Source organism: Danio rerio, chromosome 19 (genome assembly GCF_049306965.1).
Source record: "Danio rerio strain Tuebingen ecotype United States chromosome 19, GRCz12tu, whole genome shotgun sequence".
Taxonomy (NCBI): Eukaryota; Metazoa; Chordata; class Actinopteri; order Cypriniformes; family Danionidae; genus Danio; species Danio rerio.
This window is the reverse complement of record NC_133194.1, coordinates 18,547,524-18,570,081: the sequence shown is the minus strand read 5'-3', so window position 1 is coordinate 18,570,081 and position 22,558 is coordinate 18,547,524. Positions and strand designations below refer to the sequence as shown.

General features: G+C 34.6%; 2 protein-coding genes across 2 annotated transcripts; one reads left to right on the top strand and one right to left on the bottom strand.

The window, feature by feature from the left end:
• Positions 1 to 6,145: 6,145 nt before the first annotated feature.
• Positions 6,146 to 13,740, bottom strand: rpl15 (ribosomal protein L15). The gene is made up of 4 exons (NM_001003447.1): positions 13,732 to 13,740; positions 12,767 to 12,949; positions 9,635 to 9,771; positions 6,146 to 6,503 (listed from the first exon to the last, which is right to left on the bottom strand). Exons 2-4 carry the CDS (start codon positions 12,936 to 12,938, stop codon positions 6,198 to 6,200), a joined length of 615 nt encoding a protein of 204 aa, NP_001003447.1. The 5' UTR covers positions 12,939 to 12,949; positions 13,732 to 13,740; the 3' UTR covers positions 6,146 to 6,197.
• A 53-nt stretch (positions 13,741 to 13,793) lies between these two features.
• On the top strand, positions 13,794 to 21,996 carry nkiras1 (NFKB inhibitor interacting Ras-like 1). Its single transcript, NM_001100076.1, has 4 exons — positions 13,794 to 14,145; positions 15,442 to 15,541; positions 18,243 to 18,484; positions 20,961 to 21,996. Exons 2-4 carry the CDS (start codon positions 15,448 to 15,450, stop codon positions 21,201 to 21,203), a joined length of 579 nt encoding a protein of 192 aa, NP_001093546.1. The 5' UTR covers positions 13,794 to 14,145; positions 15,442 to 15,447; the 3' UTR covers positions 21,204 to 21,996.
• The last annotated feature ends 562 nt before the right edge of the window (positions 21,997 to 22,558 follow it).

The following is a 22,558-nucleotide window of genomic DNA, read 5'->3' as shown; positions in this document are numbered from 1 at the left end:
TTATATATGTAAACCCCAATTTCAAAAAAAATGTTGATAATACAGTTATTATATAGTAATTATTTGGCCCCCTGAATTTTTAGACCGCTTGTTTATTTTTTCCCAAATTTCTGTTTAACGGAGAGCAAATTTTTTCAACACATTTCTAAACATAATAGTTTTAATAACTCATCTCTAATAACTGATTTATTTTATCTTTGCCATGATGACTGTAAATAATATTTTACTAGATATTTTTCAAGACACTTCTATACAGCTTAAAGTGACATTTAAAGGCTTAACTATGTTAATTAGGTTACCTAGGCAGGTATGGGTAATTAGGCAAGTTATTGTATAACAGTGGTTTGTTTTGTAGATTATTGAGAAAAAAATATATAGCTTAAAGGGGCTAATAATTTTGTCCCTAAAATTGTGTTTAAAAAATTAAAAACTACTTTTATTCTAGCCGAAATAAAACAAATAAGACTTTTTCCAGAAGAAAAATATTAGCAGACATACTGTGAAAATTTCCTTGCTCTGTTAAACATCATTTGGAAAATATTTAAAGAAAGAAGAAAAAAAATTGAAGAGGGCTAATAATTCTGACTTCAACTGTATGTTTTCAACACATTGTATTTCTTATTACTTTAAATGCTTAAATCTTATTTAGCATTTATTAGTCACAGTTTAAAATTTACTAATGCATTATTAAAATCAAATTTAATGTAGTAATGTTAATGTAGTAATAATACACTGAGTTAATATGAACATACTGAACAAAGATTAATCAACACTGCTATGTTCATGTTAGTGCATACATTAATGGACTATTAAAGTGTTGCCTATCTTAAACTCTTTTATATTAAATGGTATATGTACATCCCAAATTTTATAAAATCATATTTGTTATGTTTGACATTATTTATTGTTACATTCACATCTGTTGTTCATTCAGTAATGCCACTTTATAGTATTTCCACTGAACTGATGAGCATGTGAGATTGTTCTCATACCAAATACTTGCTAAGCTTTTCCATTCCATTTTAGGATCTGACTACAGAGGTCAGGGGTCTGGGGGCTAAATATGTTTACTGAATTTAAAGTTTTGACGAGGAGGAATTTTAAACGAGTTTGCCCATGAATTATGACAACACCCTTATGAGATAGGATTTCTATGTGATCATCATAAATGAGTACATCCCCTTTTGGAAATTATTATTTATTTTTATCCTTTTTCTCAGTGAATATATGTGTTATATTTTGGTGCATTTGAACAAAACAAATTTATTAAGCAGATGTGTTTATTAAAATAATAATTTAGTCACCGAACATCGTTAGAAACATAAAGATAATACATTTTAATTCATGCAATATATTGAATAAAAACTACATGATTTGTAATAATTTTTGTTTCTCTTAACTTTTCCTCTTTTAAAGATTTTTATTTAATATTTATCTCTGACATATCGATTTGGGCATCCCATATTTGGACCAACATTATCATAAGTTATTTGTTAGATTAGCTCCAGATTTGGCCTCAGTGCTGACTAATCTAAGGTCTATGCACAAATATGATACTGTAAATTCTGTCAACAGAAAATATTAATTTAAAAGAGATATTTATGAGGGGTGTGCTCATATGCTGATTAATAGATTTACTCTATTATTAAAGTCAAAAGCCAGAACTTGTAACTGTAAAAATGAAAATAAATGACATATCTTCAACATCCATGACACAACATTTCTGTGTGGAGTTTGCATGTTCTCCCCATGTTGCCGTGGGTTTGCTCCAGGTGCTTCGGTTTCCCCTGCAGTCCAAAGACATGTGCTATAGGTGAATTAAATAAACTAAACCTGCGGTGTGAGTCCTAATGCACCTGTAAAAGTGAAAGGCACACTATACTGTCAGTGGGTGCTGTCTATCGGATGAGACGTTAAACCGAGGTCCTGACTCTCTGTGGTCATTAAAAATCCTCTGGTGTCCTAAAAGTCCCTTAATCAGCCCTTACGATCATGGCCTCCCAATCATCCCCATCCTATTACTCTCCCAACTCCACCTACAGCTGGTGTGTGGTAAGTGCACTGGCGCCGTTGTCCTGTGGTTGCCATCGCATCATCCAAGTGGATGGAGAGTGGTGTGGAGAGATCCCGCGTAATGATTGTAAAGTGGTTTGGGTGTATGGGCATACACAATAAATGTGCCATATAAATATACATTACAATACATTCATCTCCAAAATGTGTTTCAGTTTATTACAGATTTACAGCAAACAAACTTCTAATGCATTTTACAGATACAGATACAAACCCTATGAATATAGAGATTAAATTATGAATGCTCAAAATCAAAACAATGGCCTAAATGTACACAACAGAAAGTAATATCTGCTAGTAAAGTGTATAATATTACTGAACATATACCCTATGCACTGTTGGGGATGTTTTTATCCACTCTGATTTTTGGTGACAAATCTTATTTTGACACATAGCTATTTTAAGAAAATGCTTTTACATTTTTGAAAAACTCAACAATACACTTTGAGCAAATTTACTAGCCTTTTGTTATGTTAGGGATTAATCTAAATCAAACTTCTTTAACTGCTTTTAATCAGCTTTTTGCATAAATTTGTTAATCAACCTAAGTCCTGATCAAAACTTCTATTGCTTAGAAAATTACAGGATTTTAACTCTTTAATTGCCAAATTCATAAATGATTTACTTTTAATATAAAATGTAATTGTGGACTGGATATATATATATTAACTTTTATCAAAGTCTTGGGTGTGAAACAACAGTGCCTTTGATGCATTTTTAACTGATTTTAATTTTTTCCTCCCTAATTCACTGTTGGTTGCTGTTAGTGCCCCATTGACTTTCATTGTAACCACATTTTTATTACAAAAGCATGACACCATATAATCATGGATTTTGATTGTTGGTGATTTTTCCTGTTGGAAAGAGATAAAATTTGCCATTATTACTATCAATCATCTGTTGGCACCATTTACCATGTTCTCCCCAAGTTCGCGTTGGTTTCCTGGCCGTAGTGTATGTTCGTGAATGCAAGAGTGTATGGGTCTGTCCCAGTGTTAGGTTGCAGCTGGAAGGGTGTTCGCTGCGTAAAACATATACTGGATAAGTTGACAGTTCGTTCTACAAATAGTTTGTCAGACAGATGTACAATGTTTGGTTAATTGGGGATGAAGCATGTAAGAGGCTTAATGGTTAGGGAGTTGCACTTCCAGGTTCAATTATTACAACCCTTTTGTTATGTTTGGGATGAAAAACATCTAATTTGAACTGCTTTAACTGCTTTTAATTAGCTTTTTTTGCATAAATCTGATAATCAACCTTAGTACCAACCTCTTTAATTGCCAAATTCATAAATAATGTCACTGATTTGGTAAAACACACACACACACACACACACACACACACACACACACACACACACACACACACACACACACACACACACACACACACACACACACACACACACACACACACACACACACACACACACACAAACGTCTATTAACTGGTGCACATTTTCAAATATGTCATTTATTATCAAAACTGTCATTTATTTACAATTTGTAGTTTTAGGTGAAACATCTTTCGCTAAGTACATTTATTTTTATACATTGTCATTTACAATGTTGTCTATATTATGTTTTCTTATGATTTAAGACATACAAAAAAGAATCTAAATAATTTGAAAATCAATTCTTGGGAAGGATTTTTAATAAAAAATAAAAAATAAGAAAAATATCCTGACTAAATAAACTTTTCTGAATATAAAATCTCAAAAGTACATAAATTTTTATTTGTAATTTGAAACAAATGTTATCAGACCTCTATAGAATAAAATAAATATTAACATTTTACCCAAACAATAAAGAAAAATTACTTCTTAAACAATCTCCTAATGTTTTTCCTTATACCCGTTATTTCTCTATTTACAGTAGTGAAGAAAGCAAATAAAATAAAGTGATGAGAATATGACAGCTAATATTTTATAAGTTAATATCTTGCCACATATACAATTACTTATTGATACAATGGCACATTAAAAATGAAAGAAACAAAATAGTTTCAAAGAATCCCTTTCAGTATTTTTGTCTTTCACACATGGTGGATTTACATTCTTACTTGCAGTGTGAATGTACAGCTATTACGTTCTTCTCCTCATACATAACTTCCATGTCTTTAATTCATGCTGGTACCGGGACTTCAACCTGAAAGTGCAACTCCCCTACCATTAAGCCTCTTAACATGCATCCCCAAATAATCAAACCATTGTACATCTGTCTGACATACTATATTCATTTTACATTCATTTTCTTTCTGACTTAGTCTCTCATTAATCAGGGGTTACCACAGCGGAATGTACCGCCAACTTATCCAGCAGCAAATGCCATACCAGCCACTACCCATCCTTGGGAAACACCTACACTACACTACACAACATACATAAACTACGGTCAATTCAGCCAACCCAATTCACATATACCACATGTCTTTGGACTGCGGGGGAAACTGGAGCACCTGGAGCAAACCCACGCCAACATGGGAAGAACATGCAAACTCCACAAAGAAATGTTGTGTCATGGATGTTGAAGATCAGTCATTTATTTTAATTTTTACAAGTTACAAGTTCTGGCTTGTACTACTGTGATCATTTGCATGAGAAATGTTGTCTTTTCTTGGTGTGCTGCATACTTGGTAGTTTACATAGTCTGTTGTGGCCCAGATGCCTGTTCTTAGGTTTTCTCTTAAGCCTCAAACTTGGCTAGGTTTGGGGTCAATTAAGCATCCCTCAGTGGCTTGGGGGCAGATGTGGCATAATGGTTTGCATGTTGGATGTGTGTGTGCACACCTGGATGTGATAAAAGCAGAGAACAAATTTGAGTATGAGTAAAACCTTACTTGACCAGGCTAACTTAACTTTATTGTCAGACAAGCCCTCTGACGCAAAGGTGTCTCCATAGATTGACTCTAGGTCAATTTCCGGTGTCTTTGACAGGAATGCTCTACAACATTAGAAAATAAATTAATCAAAAAGTCAAGTTAGAAAGTTTCAGAGCAATCTATTGTTCACTGGTGTTTTCTAGCAAATTATTCCCACAGTTGCACTTAAACTGAAGTCCCATTGTCCACATCAACTGCTAGATTAACCGAATAAACTTGAAATTATTTGATATAATCCTTTAGATTTAATATAACTTATTAGACTTTTATATTCCATAAAATGTGTAATCCAATACATAGAACCAACTTTAGTTTAAAACTTATTTTACGTATACATTTAAAAATATACAGCTGTACTTTATTTTCAACTAAGATATAGAAAAGATTATATTAGCTTAGATTTTTGAGTCTGTGTAGCTGTAAATATTAGAAACTATGCTAATTAACTTCACTTGCACAAATAAAACGGTTTCCTTTTTCATGGGCAGCTCTTTACACCTTGCAGCATGTTTCTTTTTACAATTATTTATCTTTCGCTGTAAACTAGAAAGTCAATCAAGAGAAACACTTTTTTTGTTGTGAGATTGGCTGTTGGCATGTCCGACTTTCATGAACCCAAGGCGATCAAAACCTCAGATCAATGATCATGGTTCCAACAAATCCAAATTGCACCAGTTTAAATTTGCCAACTCAAAAAATCCTGTAATAGGAACCATCAAGTTAAAGAACCCATGTTAAGTGGCTTCCTAATTTAAACCGTTTAAATCAGAGCTTAAGACTAAATCTGGACCACTTACACCTGAAAGTAACATGCAGCAAACAGCCAATCACAAAACATGAGTCTGTTTGATTTTAATTATTACTCAGATCAATACAACTAGCTCAATATTTACTACAATTGCTTCTAAATCTTTTCTTTTTTCTATTGAAAATATTTTGAAGAAAGCTGAAACCTGTAACCATTCTCAACCAGAGTTGAAAAACAATCTGGAAGTCAATAGTTTTTATTTATTGAACTTTGCATAAATACCATCCTAAGTGGACAAACACTACAATTTACTTAGAGGACAGCTTATGTGATGATTTTAAATGGTTCAATTAAAATGTATTTTGCAATTTGTTTCATGGTTGATTGGTTGACTAACAACTGGAATTCTGTTCTTTTACAACCTCAAAATAAAGACACTACATGACCATACAAAGGATCTTTATTTGGATAAATGTACAGTTTAAGCACACTTTGTCTAGCGGTAACGGTGCAGCTGCAGAGTGTTGCGTCTCTTCCATGCAGCACGTCGAGAGCCGCCGATGGTAAGGTGAAACTTGTGGCCCTTGCCCAGACCACGGCTCTTCTTGCCCGCTGACGTGAGGCCGCGCATTTCCCTGTGCTTGTGCACAGCCTTGGTAATCCATTGAGTGTCGGGGTTGCGTCTAATGGCTTTGTGGAAGGTGTCAATAAGGATGACTTCAAAGAACTTGTATGTGGAGTCTTCACCCACCCAGTAGGAGTTCAGGACCCGGAGACCTCCGCAGTGACGGCCAGCACGCTCCTGAAAAAAAAAAAGGTTTGAAATCAACAACCCCACCAGAAATGATCAAAGTCTTGTGCATTACTGGTTGACAGAAACCGTAAACAGAAGCCATGGCTAAAAGTGGGAGTCCCCTTGATATATTATTAACACGACACTGTATCTGGATGCAATATTATTGCGATTTTAAAAGTATTGTCCTATGCTGCCATTTTGATACTTTCTCTTTAAATTATGTCCTCAAAAGAAATATTTAGCAATATTGGTTTTGGCTAAATAATCAGTTGTTTCTCAATTCAATTGTATAGCTGGAATACAAAATGGGATTATCAAGCAAGTGATCAACAATTTAAAGAGAACTAGAAATGTTTTATGCACCTTGCCATGTGCGATGCCTCCTTATTTATATATAACTTACTACTTACTGAAGGTCCCAAAAACAACAGACTATAAAGAAATACAAAATAGTATAAAACAATCAGGTATCTACATTATAATGCAGTGTAAAATATTGCATTATTATGCTGCATCAATATTTAACTGTTTAGCAAATAAATTCTAATCAGAAAGACTTGCTTTTGTGAAAGCCAACTGTTACAAATTGCTCCAATCAGCTTTCAAAGACTTTAAACTACAACTTTAAGTTAAAAATTGTGAATGTTATTCACATCTTGTCAGGGAAGCATGGTGTCATGCTTATACACAGAAAAGAGTTGTGGCTTGACTGCAGGCTTCTTAAGTTATTGTACTTTGGTACTACTTTTGATACTGGAACTGTCATCAAACAACTAGAATAGCTGTATCTGGAAAGATTACTACTGGCGTGTTTCCCAAGCCTGTTCCTGGAAGCACACCAACAGTACATATTTTAGATGTCTCCCTGACCTTAACCATACAAATCAGGTTTTCAAGTCTCTTCTAATGTTCTGATGATTTGATTCAGGTGTGTTTGAATAGGAAGGCTGAAATTGTGTACTGTTGATGTGCCTTCAGGAATAGGATTGGGAAACATCGTACTACTGTACAGTACTAAATGAGTGCATGATTAAAAAAAAAAAAAAAAAAGAATCTGAGTGCAATTTTATTTAACTGATGAAGATAAAAAAATAAAAAAAATAAAACAAGAAGTTGCACAGTCCACTGACAAGAACGCCAAAATACATTAGCCAGAGCTTTTGTTTACATGTGCAGGTGTCTCGATGCATATCCCTTACAATAAGTTCTGTTCTATGTAAATAAAACCATTTTTAAACCTAAGTCAACACACAAAAAAAAACATCCATACATTCTAAAACAGCAAATTTATGCTCAGATTAAAAAAAAAGTAAAAGTTGCAGGATAAATAGCCATCTCAGTAAAGTATGGTATCTAAACAAAGTAGAATACAGCAATAAGGAATAACTTTAGAAAAGCATCTCCTCTGCCATGTCGTTAAATAAAAGTGAAATATAAATATAATAAATGCTATTTTTGTATTAACAAGGATCTGCTCACCACTGCAGGCAGGCATTACGTTTAAATAACTTGCTCAGAAATATTAATCAAAAATCTACATGTACTAAACTATGCCTAGTTTCCACTGAGTGGTGGGGTTCGGTACAAGTCACCTTTATCAGGCTTGTGTCTCCACTACCAATGGTATCCTTTTGGTGGGCGTGGTGTTCGACAAAGCGTGCCCTCAAGTCAGTATCATTCTTACTTGAAGTTCACAGATTGTATGAGAAGCACTTCTTACTAAACAAATTTGTTTTATATACGTCATGTATGTGTGTGTGTGTGTGTGTGTGTATGTGTATGTATATGTGTGTATATATATATATATATATATATATATATATATATAAAATTTTAAATATGGACATGCACATGAGCTGTCTGGAGAAAGTGAAACCCTCACGCTTTAGACGGCCTCAAATAACAGGACACATGCAGATTCTGCTCTTCTTCTTGACTTTGTGTCTGTTAATCAAGACAACGGCAAGATTTAATTAAGCTCGGGTCAACCATGGCTTGTTATTATGTCTATGTTATAAAGTTCTAATGTGTCAGCTGTGTGTTTTAAAAATGGTGCTTCCTTTGTTTTGATTCTCCTTGCTTTTCTGAAATTTCTCTGTAAACCAATGTAAGGGCCTACTCACACTATGCTATCCAAACCGTGCCCAGGCCCGTGTCCCGGATCGTTTGAGAAATGTGAGTGCTCTGAATCAGGCTCAGTTCACTTGGCTGGCCCTGGCCCAGTTGAAAGAGGTGTGCCAGAGCACAATTCGCTTGTTGTGCGAATGCAAAGCTCACCTGAGCCCGAAACTGAAGACGAGACGTGACTTTAACTGGACTGTTTCATATAGATTAATTAATCATTCTTACTGATCAATGAACGCAAACTGTCGTTGATTATTGAAGACACAAACCCCTCATTGTACGACAGCTGCACCTTCAGCAAACCTCCTAATACCTCTGCAGCACGAGGACTTTGATTGTTCATGAGTGTCAATAGTGGCTGATCTGTTCGGCAAAATATTTGACTGCATGTCATTGCATCCCAAACGACTAAAACAATTAAACTAAGAAATCTCCATTGTGCCCGAATGTAATGTGAGTGCGGGTCGTTAGGGGAGACAAGTGTTCTTTGGCCCGGTTCAAGGCAACTGTACATAGTGTGAGTATGCCCTAAGTCTAGCTCCACTTTTTGGTACACTTGTTGTGCTAGGTACTATTTGGAAAGGCTACTCAAAAAGTGGTATGGCATGGTTCGCTTTCTGGTACCTTTTGATAGTGGAAACAGGCCTTTATATTGTTGGCTCATTCATTGTGATTATTTCTTACAAAACTAAACCAAAAGAACCATTAACCAGCCTAAAAGTTATTACAAACCCTAAGTAATTACTACACAATTACAAAAAAACTTTAAAAACAAACAGTAAATCAAGCTTTAATGAAACGCAGGGGGAAAATGTGCTGATGGTTTCAGCCTTTTGGTCATGTATGCAGTAGGAAACCAGTAATCCATAAAATCACAGACTACGCGATACTGCAAAACCAAGCCCTAATTTTATAGCATGATTTAATTCAGTGACTGAAGAAAAATCATTGGTGTCAATTAGCAAAATGTCCTTTTGAGGATTACCTCACAGGCTGAGATGCTGTTTACATACCTCAGCTACTGACTGAAGGCTGCGTGCAAACTTGATCTGGTTGACGCCATGATGCACAGGTTTACCATAGGTGGCACCTTTAGGCACAGGGCGCTTGCGGCCACCACGGCGCACACGTATACGGTAGATAACATAGCCTGTATGACAAAAAAAAGAATCATAATAACCGAATCATAACTGCAAAAATATAGTGCCTCAGTTATAAAACAAACAGCATATCTAATTAATTCAAAAAAAAAAAAAAAAAACGCTAACATCTATAGTGTTTGACTATCATTAAAGGGGTGGTCGATAATGTAATTAAGGCTTGGTTGTGTTCATAAGATGCAAAGCCATGTGTGCTTATGTTTGAAAACTGAATGAAAATAGCGTAATTTTTTCATATATCTCACTTTGATTATACGCAGCTACTCAGCTAACATGAAAACAACTGTCATATTTCCTAGTTCCTCTAAAAGGCTCGCCCTTAAGTGACTCTGATTGGTCATCGTCATAATGTGCTGCTATTGGCGGATCGGCTCCACGTCACCCCCGTAAAAGCACGCTCTTTTCTGCTGTGTAAACATAGTCAACCTTCCACCCGCTCTCTAAAAGAAAATCTGACAAGTGTCTGTAACTAACGAGTGAAAATGGGGTGCGGCACCTTTAACAGCGTCTGTGTGTGCGCCTATGTGTGTGTGTGAATGTGTGAACTTTCTATAACCAGCGCATGTGCACGGGACTTTCTTTTTCTTTGATGCTCGGATCAAGTTATTTTCTGTAATATATTGTGACATTAGAATAAAGCACAAGATGTGGGATGCTACTACTGTGCCTGTTGAGCCTTGATTTATTATTCTGCTGCGACCACGAGTCAGGTAAGCTAATCTGTATTTTTTTTTAAACTCTACATGACGCCTTTCACGAGTATCGGGAATATGCAGGTGTAAGTAATATGAATCATCCACACATCTTTTGCGACTTCATTATCTGAGATGTGAAACACATGGTAAAGCTGCCTGAAGACGATAGGTGCGTTCAACTTTATGCAGCGCTGCGCATACTGGTTAGAAATCTTGTTCGGATTGATGCTGCGCCGACGCCACGTGACTGTCACATGTGGCATCAAAGTACCGCGACAGCGCTCCGAGATCAGACGGCAGACTCAGTCCGTGCAGCTTTTGAAGAGCGACTGCAGGAGCTCTGATGACGAAACCAATATTACACGATTGGCCGAGTTCACCACATGACAACAAACACGTGTATTTCGGGTTTATAATTGGACAAATTCCGATTCAAAAGTTTCAAAACAAACAATTAACTTTTCACACCTTCTCTATCCTGTACACATCTTGCTTATTAAAAGACTACAAATATTTTACTGCAGTAATCATCTTTTGTTAAATAATCTGGTTATAAAGGTTAGCTTGTTCGTACAGGTTTATTTTTTATACAACTTTTTTTATACAGACTGTTTACTGCATTCCTCTCCATGAACAAATTAAATGATATACTTTAGTGTATATTTTAGTGAATAATCTAAATATGAACTCAAATATGTTTTACAGACTTGAAATAAAATAATCATCATCATTGATCCTGCCACCCTAAAGCTCTCTTAACAAATTAAGTTAAAGAACTATTTTATTAAATAATTATAAAATGGCTTTATTATTATAATATAAATATATGTTTTATTTCCTGTCTAGCAGTTTAAAGGCTATCTGCTCTTTCTGGGAAACTTCTACATAGCTCACTTATTTTACTTTTTGTTCTTTTCAACACAATCTTTATGGATTAAAATGCTTTTTTGAAAATTCATTCATTATCCAAAATAATCTCATTTATTAAGACCTAATCAAAACACCTTGTTTTGCCTTTTACATTGGAAATTTTTATATCTATAAATGTACATATATGTAAACCCTTTTTTAGCATATTCAAACAAGAAGTATTAGCCTAAAGATTGATGTATAACTCCTAGAATTTATGCTTATTGCTTTGTATTTAATAGACCTGTTCGTTTTTATGTTTATATTAACCTCTCATTTCCTTTTATTTCTCTCATGCATTTGTTATATATTTTATTCATAATTCTCCCTTATTGTTTAAAAAGGAACTATAGTTTGTAGAGACTGTATTCTGTTTTATTTGCAAATGTTTTGTTGTTATAAATAAAAACAAAAAAAAATATGATGACGCCATGTAATTGGTCATCATGACTGCAGCAACTTTGAGTCCCGAAGTGTCCAGCTGTCCGTCTTGACAGGTCCGTTTTCAACTCCGCCCCCGCCTGCGCTCGGCTAATCTCGTTGATCACCGGCTGCAGCTGAGCTTCATGTCGAACGCACCTGATCAGTGCAGTCGTGCACGCACACACATAAGAGACCGTGCTGGTGGAGTGAATGTGTGTGTTTACAGCAGTTTGGCGGATAAATATGAATTTGACGCTAAATCATTTGCCCGCAAAGCAGCATTTTGCATTGTTTACATCATTGCTACAGCATACCGTTAACGCTAGACACTGTACATGTCATGATAAATTTTAAGAAATAAAAACACTTGTAGCTTACAACTTCTGCTCTGAGAAGATTTTAGCCGAATCCAGCACTGAACTGGGAGAGATTCTGGAGCTGTTTTGTCAAATCATGCTTGCTGTGCGTTTTATACCTCTCTGGAACATAATTAATATTGAACCAAAGGCACTTCTGTCTTTGTGTTGTGTCCTTTGGAAGCCCAAATACAGAAACAGACGAAGCTCTTTGGAAACAGCCGTGTTTAGACGCATTTTTACCTTCATCTCTGCTATAACGTTACAGCACCTCTGGCCACGGCCCTTACCTGCATGCGCAGTGTGAGATGCGCAGTAACAAACTTTTGTGATCTCACAGGGGGAAGCGGAAGTATTTTTTGTAGTCCCCAAAATTCGTTCATTGTAGGCTTTGCTAAGCTAACTCTGTAAAAACCAAGGTCTCCCTTTGCATTGAACTTAGAACTTTTTACATTCAGAGATGTTGTTTATGTTCACACAGCTACATTACACATCAACTAAAATTTAAAATATGAGATCGTAGTGGACCACCCCTTTAAAAAAATATGCAACCAGTACATGCAAATATATGAATGAATTGCAAGAAATAAACCATCATTTACCTTGTTTGGCCTTGTATCCCAGTCTACGGGCTTTATCTGGTCTGGTGGGTCTTGGAGCCCGATGAAGGGAAGACAGTTGACGGTATTGCCAGCACCGCACACGGAGCAAAAACCTCATCACATCAGACTGCTTCTTCCTCCATAACTCCTGCATATACTTGTACGCTCCCATGATGCCTCAGCCTGTATAAATTTCAAATATAAATAGTTAATGTTACCCAGAAATTACTGAAATATATTATACTAGTACATTTTTATTTATACACGGACAATTTACAACATGACAAGTGCCAGAGTCAGATATAAAACTAATTTACATCTGTATACAAGCAGACTAATAATTCATAATTCTTTGTAATTGATTTTTTACTTCAAAACTGATTTTCTACTTAATACCTTAAACAACACATATATTCGAAAGGACAATATGTATTTTTTAACATCTTTAGGTTATCAATCATTTGAATTCGGCCGACCACGATTCTGACATCTGAATACCGCAAGTAAAAACTACATAAACGTCATAGCGTTATATATCGTGTAGTGTTAGCCCAATGGAAAGCCTTAACTTGGCTTTATTTATGACGCAGAAATGTAATAAACGGTATTATGTGACCGGTATGTAGTTTCGGCATGACTAGTTACATAAAATGTGCCACATACAATATTTTAACATTCAAACAACGTACTTCGGGAATGTTACATTTAATATTATGTACATTGTTTAACACAGTGATGAAAAAAAAATTAGCAGAAACGTGCAAACTTCGGCATGACATTAGCTGCCCCGCTCTGCGCGATTTAGCATAAAAAATAACGCATAACGCCACAATAGAGGAAAATAATGGTTTGATAATTCATCTGAAATATTCCTAATAAAACCCATGAATTACGTGATTCGGATGACATTAAAAACAATGAGATATTTGATGGATTCAACACTAGGAAAAACGAGTCTCGCTTACTTGATGGCGTACTAACCGGAAAGAGAGAGAAAAAGTACCCATAATGCTTTATTAGCCAGTTCAGTGCGTATTTCCGGTTCCTAGTGTTGCGGGCATTCGGGAAATGTAGTGTACATACGGAATTCATTTTAACCCAGCTCTTAGATCAAATGTTTAACTTTGTAAGCGTTCTTATTATACAGTTGTTTTACCTCAAATACTAAATAATATGATTTGCCTCCACGTTCACTTATCAGCAACAATTCCGACTAAAGAGCAAAAAGGCGAGCAATCGATTACCGGAAGCTATATATACAACACCACTGGCACAGAGCGATGACATTAGAAATCTTGTGTTGACGTTCGTGTGATCTATCTATCATTGACCGATTTGGTCGATTAGATTGATGTACATTGTCTGTCTATCCGCGTAAGGTGAGTAAGTATTTGTCTAAGTAGTTGAATGAATGCATGTCTAGTGAAGATAGCTTCTTTACCACAACTCATATCCCAACAGCTTTTATTTATTCCATTCTTTTTTGCTGAATATTATTGAAAACTATCATAGTATTGTTTTATCATATATACAACATACAGTAAATATAAATATTTTCTCCAGTAAATATTATAACAAATAACAAGTCAGATGCATCATTGTTAGCTAGTAGCTACATTATTCTGTTTATATATTATATACTATGAACTACATCTGTCTTATGTGCATCTGAGCTAACACTTACCTGAATTGTATCCAATTCAAATGTCCAGTCTGCATCATTCTCATGGTCACTAAAACCCATCTCATCCTCATTTTCATCTGCAGGAAGAGCCAGTTCTGTCCTTTTCTAGTTTCACTCACCATAGAACATGGTGGTGCTCGCTAATACACTGTTCCCTCTATTCATATCTTTTGAAAAGTAGTATTGCCATTAAAACTAGATTTTATCTATAATGCAAATGCCATTATCACATGACTAATCAACATTATGCTACTAGCATTCATGTTGTTATTGTTACAACTTAAAAGTTCACAGCTGACCTTGCAAGTTTACCCATTGCAATATTGCATGTTCCACTATTGCACAGTGTTGCCCTTTGGTAACACACACATTTGATCGATTTACAAAAAACTAATTAGGTAAAAATAAAAATTGAGTTATGAATATGTCATCATAACTTACTGAAGGTGATGTTTCAGATTTTTTTTTTGTGAATCTGACATAATTTGATCCTTTGTTTTTATTGACGTTTACATTTGCATTTAGTAGCTAATCACAATAAACGCCAGTCTGTCAGAAATCGCGCTACAGAAAAACACTGGATGTCATGTGACTTAACCAAAGCACATCATTGGCTACTCTAAGGTCTTCTCTTTCCAATAAAAAAAATATGTTGGTCTTAAAGAAACAGTGGCAAAGATATGAACATAAGTGTCATGTTGCCAAATGGTTAAGCCGTGCAGTAGAGGGTTAAAATGTCGCTAAAACACATTACTTAAACCTCACAATTAAATAGAAAATTAGTCTAACAACTGCAAAAGTCCTGCTTTTTAAGAAAAAGAAATACCCCATTCACCTGGCTGGCTAATAGAATTTGTTTATTTTTAAATGTAAAATTTAGAAAAGTTTATTTGTGAGTGGTGGGAGAGGTGGTCAGACATTTTGGTAGCACACTAAACTTATAGGATACTTCTACTTTTAAATTATTCAGTCTTCGTGTGTTTCATGACAGGTCACTATGGGCAAGGGCTGCAAGGTTGTGGTTTGTGGTATGGCATCTGTGGGGAAAACAGCCATCCTGGAGCAATTACTATATGGGAGTCATACTGTAGGTATGTGTTCAGCACATTTACATATGCGCAACAGACTCAGTTGTTGCTCAGGACTATGAAAAAAAGATTTAAAGTAGATGCCTGTTTAAATATTTTTCAACTGAAGCAGTAGAGAAGTTTACTCTTTTTGTTTAATCTAGGAGAAAAACCTATTTTGAGTTTTGTTGTGGATGAAAATAGGCTAAATTATATTTATACTCAACAAAATAGGACTGACAGAGATGTTATCAGATTCGTATTTTGAAGCTTTAATATATATGAAATCCGCAACACAGCCAGGAATTTTTATTGACCTCTTCATTAAACAGATAATGTTTAATGAAGTGTATTGCTGTTCTTTCACTCTAGAAAAAAGACAGTAGGAGCTTAGTGATATGACACAATGCATAAACATGCATTAAACCCCTATATCAGGGTTGTCCAAACTCAGTCCTGGAGGGCCGGTGTCTTGCAAAGTTTAGCTAGCTAATCAAGGGCTGTTTCGCAATATATTAATAATAATAATAATAAAAATAATAATAATAATACATTTTATTTACATAGCACCTTTCCAGAGCTCAAGGACACTTTACAAAGAATGTAACGAAAAGAGATAGTACAAGCAGACATAAGTAGATACAACATTAGGTACACAAACATACAGGAAGTCAAAAATACAATACGAAACGAGACCTAAGAGACAGATAAGCAGAGTGCAGGTCGATCAAATAAAGTGGTTAGTTTGTAAGATCAGAAGTAAAGAATTCAGAAAATAAGTGAGTTTTAATTAAGGATTTGAATTCTAAGATATTCTTAACAGAACGGACTGAGCGTGGTAGAGTTCCAGAGTTTGGGTGCAATAACACTAAATTATCTGAATTTGGATTTTTCATCGATCTTGCGTCCTCGTTTTCCGTGTTACATCATCATCAACTGCCAAAGTTCAGTTTCAATACTCAAGACCGCAAGAACAGAGGACGCGTGAAAGTTCCTGGATGTGTTCTTGATATCGAGGACACTCTAGAAGTCCTAGAAGTCATTGCGACTGGAGATGGGAAGCGCAGCTTTTATATAGGTTTATTATTAAAGTTCAGAGATAGAACTTATTTATCTCAGGAGTTTCCCTAAATGAAACTGTGAATATGAACATTACCATGAACATCTTAATAAAGGAATAAACACATTAAGAGTGTTTATTTGCTGAACATACTATTAAAATATATATATTTTTGTTGTGCAACGTACATTTGTCAAGTCTTCATGCATAGTATATATTTTAAAAAGGGGACAGCATTGACAGTAAATAGTTGTATGAATGCTGTAATGTTTCAATAATTTTCCATAAAAAAATGAGTGAAGATCATGTGACAACTAGGAAGAACGCAGCATCTCATTTCATAGAGGACTCCTTCTCTGTTCTCGTGGTCTCCCGAGTTCATTCTTTCGAGGACACCTGGCAGGACCGGTTCTCACAAGAACGCAAGTCTGTTCTCTGTGTTCTTGGAATTGAGAAACAGCCAAACTCTTATTAGGCTTTCTAGAAACATCCTGAATCACCTTGTGAGTTGTGTTGAGACAAGTTGGAGCTGAAATCTGCAGGACAGCTGCCCTCCCGGACTGAGTTTGGACATCCCTGCCTTATATTTCGCTGTCTACATGTGTTTGTTGCCTCATGTCGAATGTACGTGGCAGATTTCACAATACACATGACAAATGGGCTATATATATGGTAATGTTTAATATTAAATAAGCCTGCTCGGATGCTTCTTGTGAACTGTCATGCAATTATAAACTCGCCACATTTAAGATCTGGTTTGTTTAAAATCATTGATGTTAACTGCCTAATTAGACAACAATTTAAACAATTTAAAGTGCATCTCAGACCAGAAAAGAAGCACTGCATTCAATTCATTTGTTATATGCCATCTGTGCTTAAAATATGAATCTTTATTTTACCAGTTTTTTCAATGGATTTTTCCATGCTTGCCTCTTCATTTCATTCTAGAACAACTAAATAAATGCTTTTTGATATTTCGATTACATTTCATAGAAGATGCTGTAAAAAGAACCTTATGAAATTAGTCACATCAACTGTTTTTGCCGTTTTCAAAATATTCACTAAGTTTATTCACTAAGCTCAACCTCAAAATAAGATCTGTGCTTTAGCAGTCAGACATCTGATGACTGACTGCTTGTGTAGGTCCAGCTGACTTAGAACATGACTTCAAGTACATGCACATGTTGAGGGTGTGCTAATTAAAAGTCAGAAAAGAAACTTGTTCTTTTGAAGAAAAAAATTTAAATTATGTAATCTTGTTAGAACAAATTTGATAAAATTGGTATAGAAAAAGTATCGTTTAAGAATCCAGTACTGAACTCAAAATATCTGTGTCAGTTCTGGAATCAAAAATCCCAGCTCTATTTAGCACATTTAAAACTATTGACATGATGTAAAATACTCATTTTTTAGTTCATGTCTTTTTCGCATTACAGATTTATTGCTATACAGTACAAATTGTGTCTAAATACATTCACAGTAAACAAAAAAACTATAATAAAAAAGCCAAATCACAGAATAAAGGATGCTGTATAAAGCAGCTAGACATTAGTGTCTTTTCTTCAGTTCAGTCTTGATCAAATCAGTTTTAATTCCTGCTTAATGTCATCAAGAAGTAAATCTTTGTGATTAAATAGCCATGTGTAAACGTCTTTCCTGTTTTAGGTGCAGAAACGAGTGACACTCAGGAGGATATTTATGTGGCCTCTGTTGAGACAGACCGTGGAGTGAGAGAGCAGTTACGCCTTTACGACACAAGAGGGCTGCGCGAGGGTCTTGATTTACCCAAACACTTCTTCTCAGTGGCTGACGGTTTCGTGCTGGTCTACAGTGTAGACTGTCTTGAGTCATTCAAAAAAGTGGAGGTCTTGAAGAAGGAGATTGACAGGTCCAGAGATAAAAAAGAGGCATGTATATCCGCAAATATAGAAAATGACAAAGTCACATCATTCAAACTGTGTATGGGTTGGTTGTAATCTAGTGGTCTCAAACTCAGGTTCTTGAAATGCCACAGTTGTGCAGTTTAAATACACTTGAAGACCTAGATTAGCTTAATCCGGTGTGCTTAATTATGGTTGGAGCCTAACAAATTCAAACTAAATTCAGCAGAACGCTAATATTGTGATATTTGTTACCAGAATAGATTTTTACTGTGATGGCAAATTTTAACATTTAATTAAACCAGTTAAGAAATGTAGAATAATAAATAGTTTAAATTTTTGTGGAAACCTAGATTTAAAAAGAACTTTCTAAGAAATGTTAATCAGCATTCATTTAAAATAGAAGTTTTTAGTCAAATTATTAATGCCTTTTACATTGCAGTGACATTTCTATATAAATGTACACAGTTCTCAGCATACATGAGTCAAACAATGATCAATTTCTCAGTGAATATGGGTAATATATAATGGTGCATTTGACCAAAGCAGATTTATTAAACAGAAATATTTATTAAAATAATATTTTAGTTACTTAACATCTTTAGAAATGGAAAGATAAAACATCCAGATTCATGTTAAAAATTACAAACTACAACATTTCAACAAAATTTTATATATTTTCTGTGTCTCTTGATTTAAAAACATATGTATTTAATATTTTTCCTAATATATAAATATGGGCTACTAGTTTTTTAACCTTTATTGTAAGTTATTTTGTTAATTAGCTCCAGATTTGGCTTCAGTACTGACCAAACTAATGTATGTACAGAAGTATAATATTGTAAAGCATCCTATAGAAAATATTAATTTAAATTAGCAATTTGTGAGGGGTGTACTGATATGTGCTGAGCACTGTAAGAATAACTGGATTGTTGCAGAACAATAGCAAATTTCACTATTACAATGTAAACCATATTTTGTAATTTAAAATTAAGGAATATTTTAAATATACATAAATATTAATATACAGTTGAAGTCAGAAATACTAGCCCCCCTTTGAATGTTTTTTTTTTCTTTCTTTTTTAAATATTTCCCAAATGATGTTAGCAGAGCAATGACCTATCACAGCATGTCTGATAATATTTTTCTTCTGGAAAAAGTCTCATTTGTTATATTTTGGCTAGAATAAAAGAAGTTTGTAATTTTTCAAACACCATTTTAGAGAGAAAATTATTAGCCCCTTTTAGCGATATACTTTTTCAATAGTCTACAGAACAAACCACCATTATACAATATTTTGTCTAAGTACCCTAACCTGCCTATTTAACCTAACTACTCTAGTTAAGCCTTTAAATGCCACTTTAAGCTGTATAAATGTGTCTTTTAAAAATCTAGTAAAATATTATGTACTGTCATTATGGCAAGACTAAATAAATCAGTTATTAGAAATGAGTTCTTAAAACTTTTGTTATCTTTTTTCTGTTAAACTGAAATTGGGGAAATAAATGGGGGAAACAATTGGGGGTGGGGGTGGGTAATAATTCAAGGGGGCTAACAATTCTGACTTCAACAGTTCAACTGTACATGTTTTATTCTTAAATATATTGTTGATTTCAACAAATCCTACTGACGTCAAAGTTTCGAATAGTATTATATTACAAATCAAGTTCAAGATTGTACTGCAGTTTTGCTCATAAGATTCTAATAGCAGTTTTAAAAAAAGAATCATCATACTCCAGTAATATTAACATATACATGACCAGTATAAATGACTTTTGAGGAAACCAAATACAACAAACCATTTGAATTAAAAAACTAATCCTAATGAGTACTGTGAACTTAATCCATTTGGGTAAATGAAGCAATTTGAGCACAATAAAAACCCGATAATTGAAGAGAACTCAAACCAACTGAGTTCTGTAAAACCCAATATGTTAAGCCATTTGAGTTAACAGATTGTTGTTGAGTATGAGTACAGTGAACTTACTCCATTTAAGCTGAAGAAATGAAGTATTTAATTAACTAATTACCTTCAACACTGAGTTCAAAACTCTTTTTAAATGAGTAGAATTAACTTTCATGAATAGAGTTAACTACACGTATTTAATTTGATAAAGTTGACTGTTGGGTTTTACAGTGTAGGATATACAGGAATTATTTTATTTAGAAGAGATGCTGCTTGTTTTTAATATGAAAAACATGAAAATGTGACTGTCTATTTTAGACAGTGAGTGTTTTCATTTTAGTTGTTCAATTATCCATCAATAATTAATGAAGTTTCCTTCAATTATTTTAAATTCAAGTAATGCACCCTTATTCAAAAATCTCTCACTTGTAATATGTGAGCATATTTACTGTACAAAACTTGTCAGTTAACTATGAGGGCTATAAATAAATAAATAATCCTAATCGAGTTAAATGATCAATTAATCTAGATTTTGTTTTAGGCCAAATCGCCCAGCCCTATTTTAAAGAGATTATCCCATTGACTCTTTATGTGTAGGTGATGGTGATGGTATTGGGGAACAAGTGTGAGCTGCGGGAGCGTCGGCAGGTGGATCAGGATACGGCCCAGCAGTGGGCACGTGGGGAGAAAGTCAAACTCTGGGAGGTGACCGTGACAGACAGAAGCACTTTAATCGAACCCTTCACCAGCCTCACTAGCCGCCTGACGCAGCCTCAAAGCAAGTCTGCCTTCCCTCTGCCGGGCCGCAAGAGCAAAGGAACCCCATCTAATGACATCTGAACACCACACCAGAAGACTTGCACTGTATTTGAGTGTCTGGGTTTCTTCCAGACTTCTAAGAAAAAGCTAAACTAGGAGTAGATCTACTGTAGTCAACATTTGAAGAGAATCAAAAAGGGCAAGAATGGGTGCTGTTCAATAGTTTTAGCACAACTTTGAGGAAATCCATTTCCATTTCAAATGTTGACTGTGCTTAGTGGTGGAACACAAAAAGGTAGAATATACAGTGGATTAGTTTGCTTGGCTCACTAATTAATTACATTATTCTTAATAAATTGGCTTCCTTTATGTGAAAGATCGTTTATACTTAAATTATTTGTGGATAAAATTTAACCTGGACATTAAAGTCAACAGTTCTAAGCATCTTTACATAATGGAAAATACAGAATGAAACCAATTGTTTTGTTTGTTCCATATCCAATAGATAAGAACATCAACTGCACCCAAGCAGGAATTGTACATCACTCTTAGTTAGGATATGCAAACATTGTGCTTTTGCCTAAATAAGTGTCCTCCGGTTATTTAGTTTTCAGTTTTTTTCTTTTTGGAGTTTCAATGTGAACACTACATGCACTGTTTGTTCTGAAGAAAGTCCACAAGTATGAATATTTTATTCACACATATGATTTCAAGCACAAAACTAGATATACCTCTCGCTGTGGATTATTTGTGGCAGCATCATTTCAAATGTTTTCCGGTTATTATAAATGGACCTTCTTCAAAGTGCACTACACGATTTAAAATGTAGTCATGAACGTAAAAAGGTGAATGCAAAGTATGAATTTTAAAGCTTGTGTGTATTTTATTACACGTGTCTAATATGTGAATAACGTCTGCATTCCAAATGTTTTTGTATCGAAGTATTGGGTTCTAACAACTCCATTATCAAACCCACAGTAAAATTGTGTAGGAACACCTTCCACATTATTCTGGTTTTGATGTCATCCCTGTGCCATGCTGTTATTGATTATGTAACACTTTCTTTTTCTAGAAAGCACAGCTTGTACACAAAAACAATACACAACAGTTTATAAATGCTATTCCTCTTTTATATGAAAAATAAAAAAAATATTTAACTTTTTAAATGACCATAATGAGTGATGAGCAGAAAATTCATAATTGTGAAATTGTGTTAAATACATTTCTTCTGCTGATTTTTATTGCTTTGTTTAGTTATTTTCTGCAATAGAAGAAGAAAAACATGCAGGTTTGGAACAACTTGAATGATTTTTTGAATTGGCTTTAATGTGCACCGAGTCTTGAAAGATATGCGTTTCAAACATTTCATTCTACACTTTCCATTGTCTTGTTTTACACAATCCTAAACTACGCTTGTTTACAAATCTTGCTGTATT

Bases quoted from the DNA above. Each gene is read 5' to 3' on its own strand.
- rpl15 (NM_001003447.1), bottom strand. From the start codon at position 12,938: ATGGGAGCGTACAAGTATATGCAGGAGTTATGGAGGAAGAAGCAGTCT. The intron at 9,772-12,766 runs GTAAATGATGGT...TTTGTCATACAG, and splicing joins GGGATACAAGGCCAAACAAG to GCTATGTTATCTACCGTATA. The intron at 6,504-9,634 runs GTATGTAAACAG...TTTTTTTTTCAG, and splicing joins GCCTTCAGTCAGTAGCTGAG to GAGCGTGCTGGCCGTCACTG.
- nkiras1 (NM_001100076.1), top strand. From the start codon at position 15,448: ATGGGCAAGGGCTGCAAGGTTGTGGTTTGTGGTATGGCATCTGTGGGG. The intron at 15,542-18,242 runs GTATGTGTTCAG...TTCCTGTTTTAG, and splicing joins ATATGGGAGTCATACTGTAG to GTGCAGAAACGAGTGACACT. The intron at 18,485-20,960 runs GCATGTATATCC...CTTTATGTGTAG, and splicing joins GGTCCAGAGATAAAAAAGAG to GTGATGGTGATGGTATTGGG.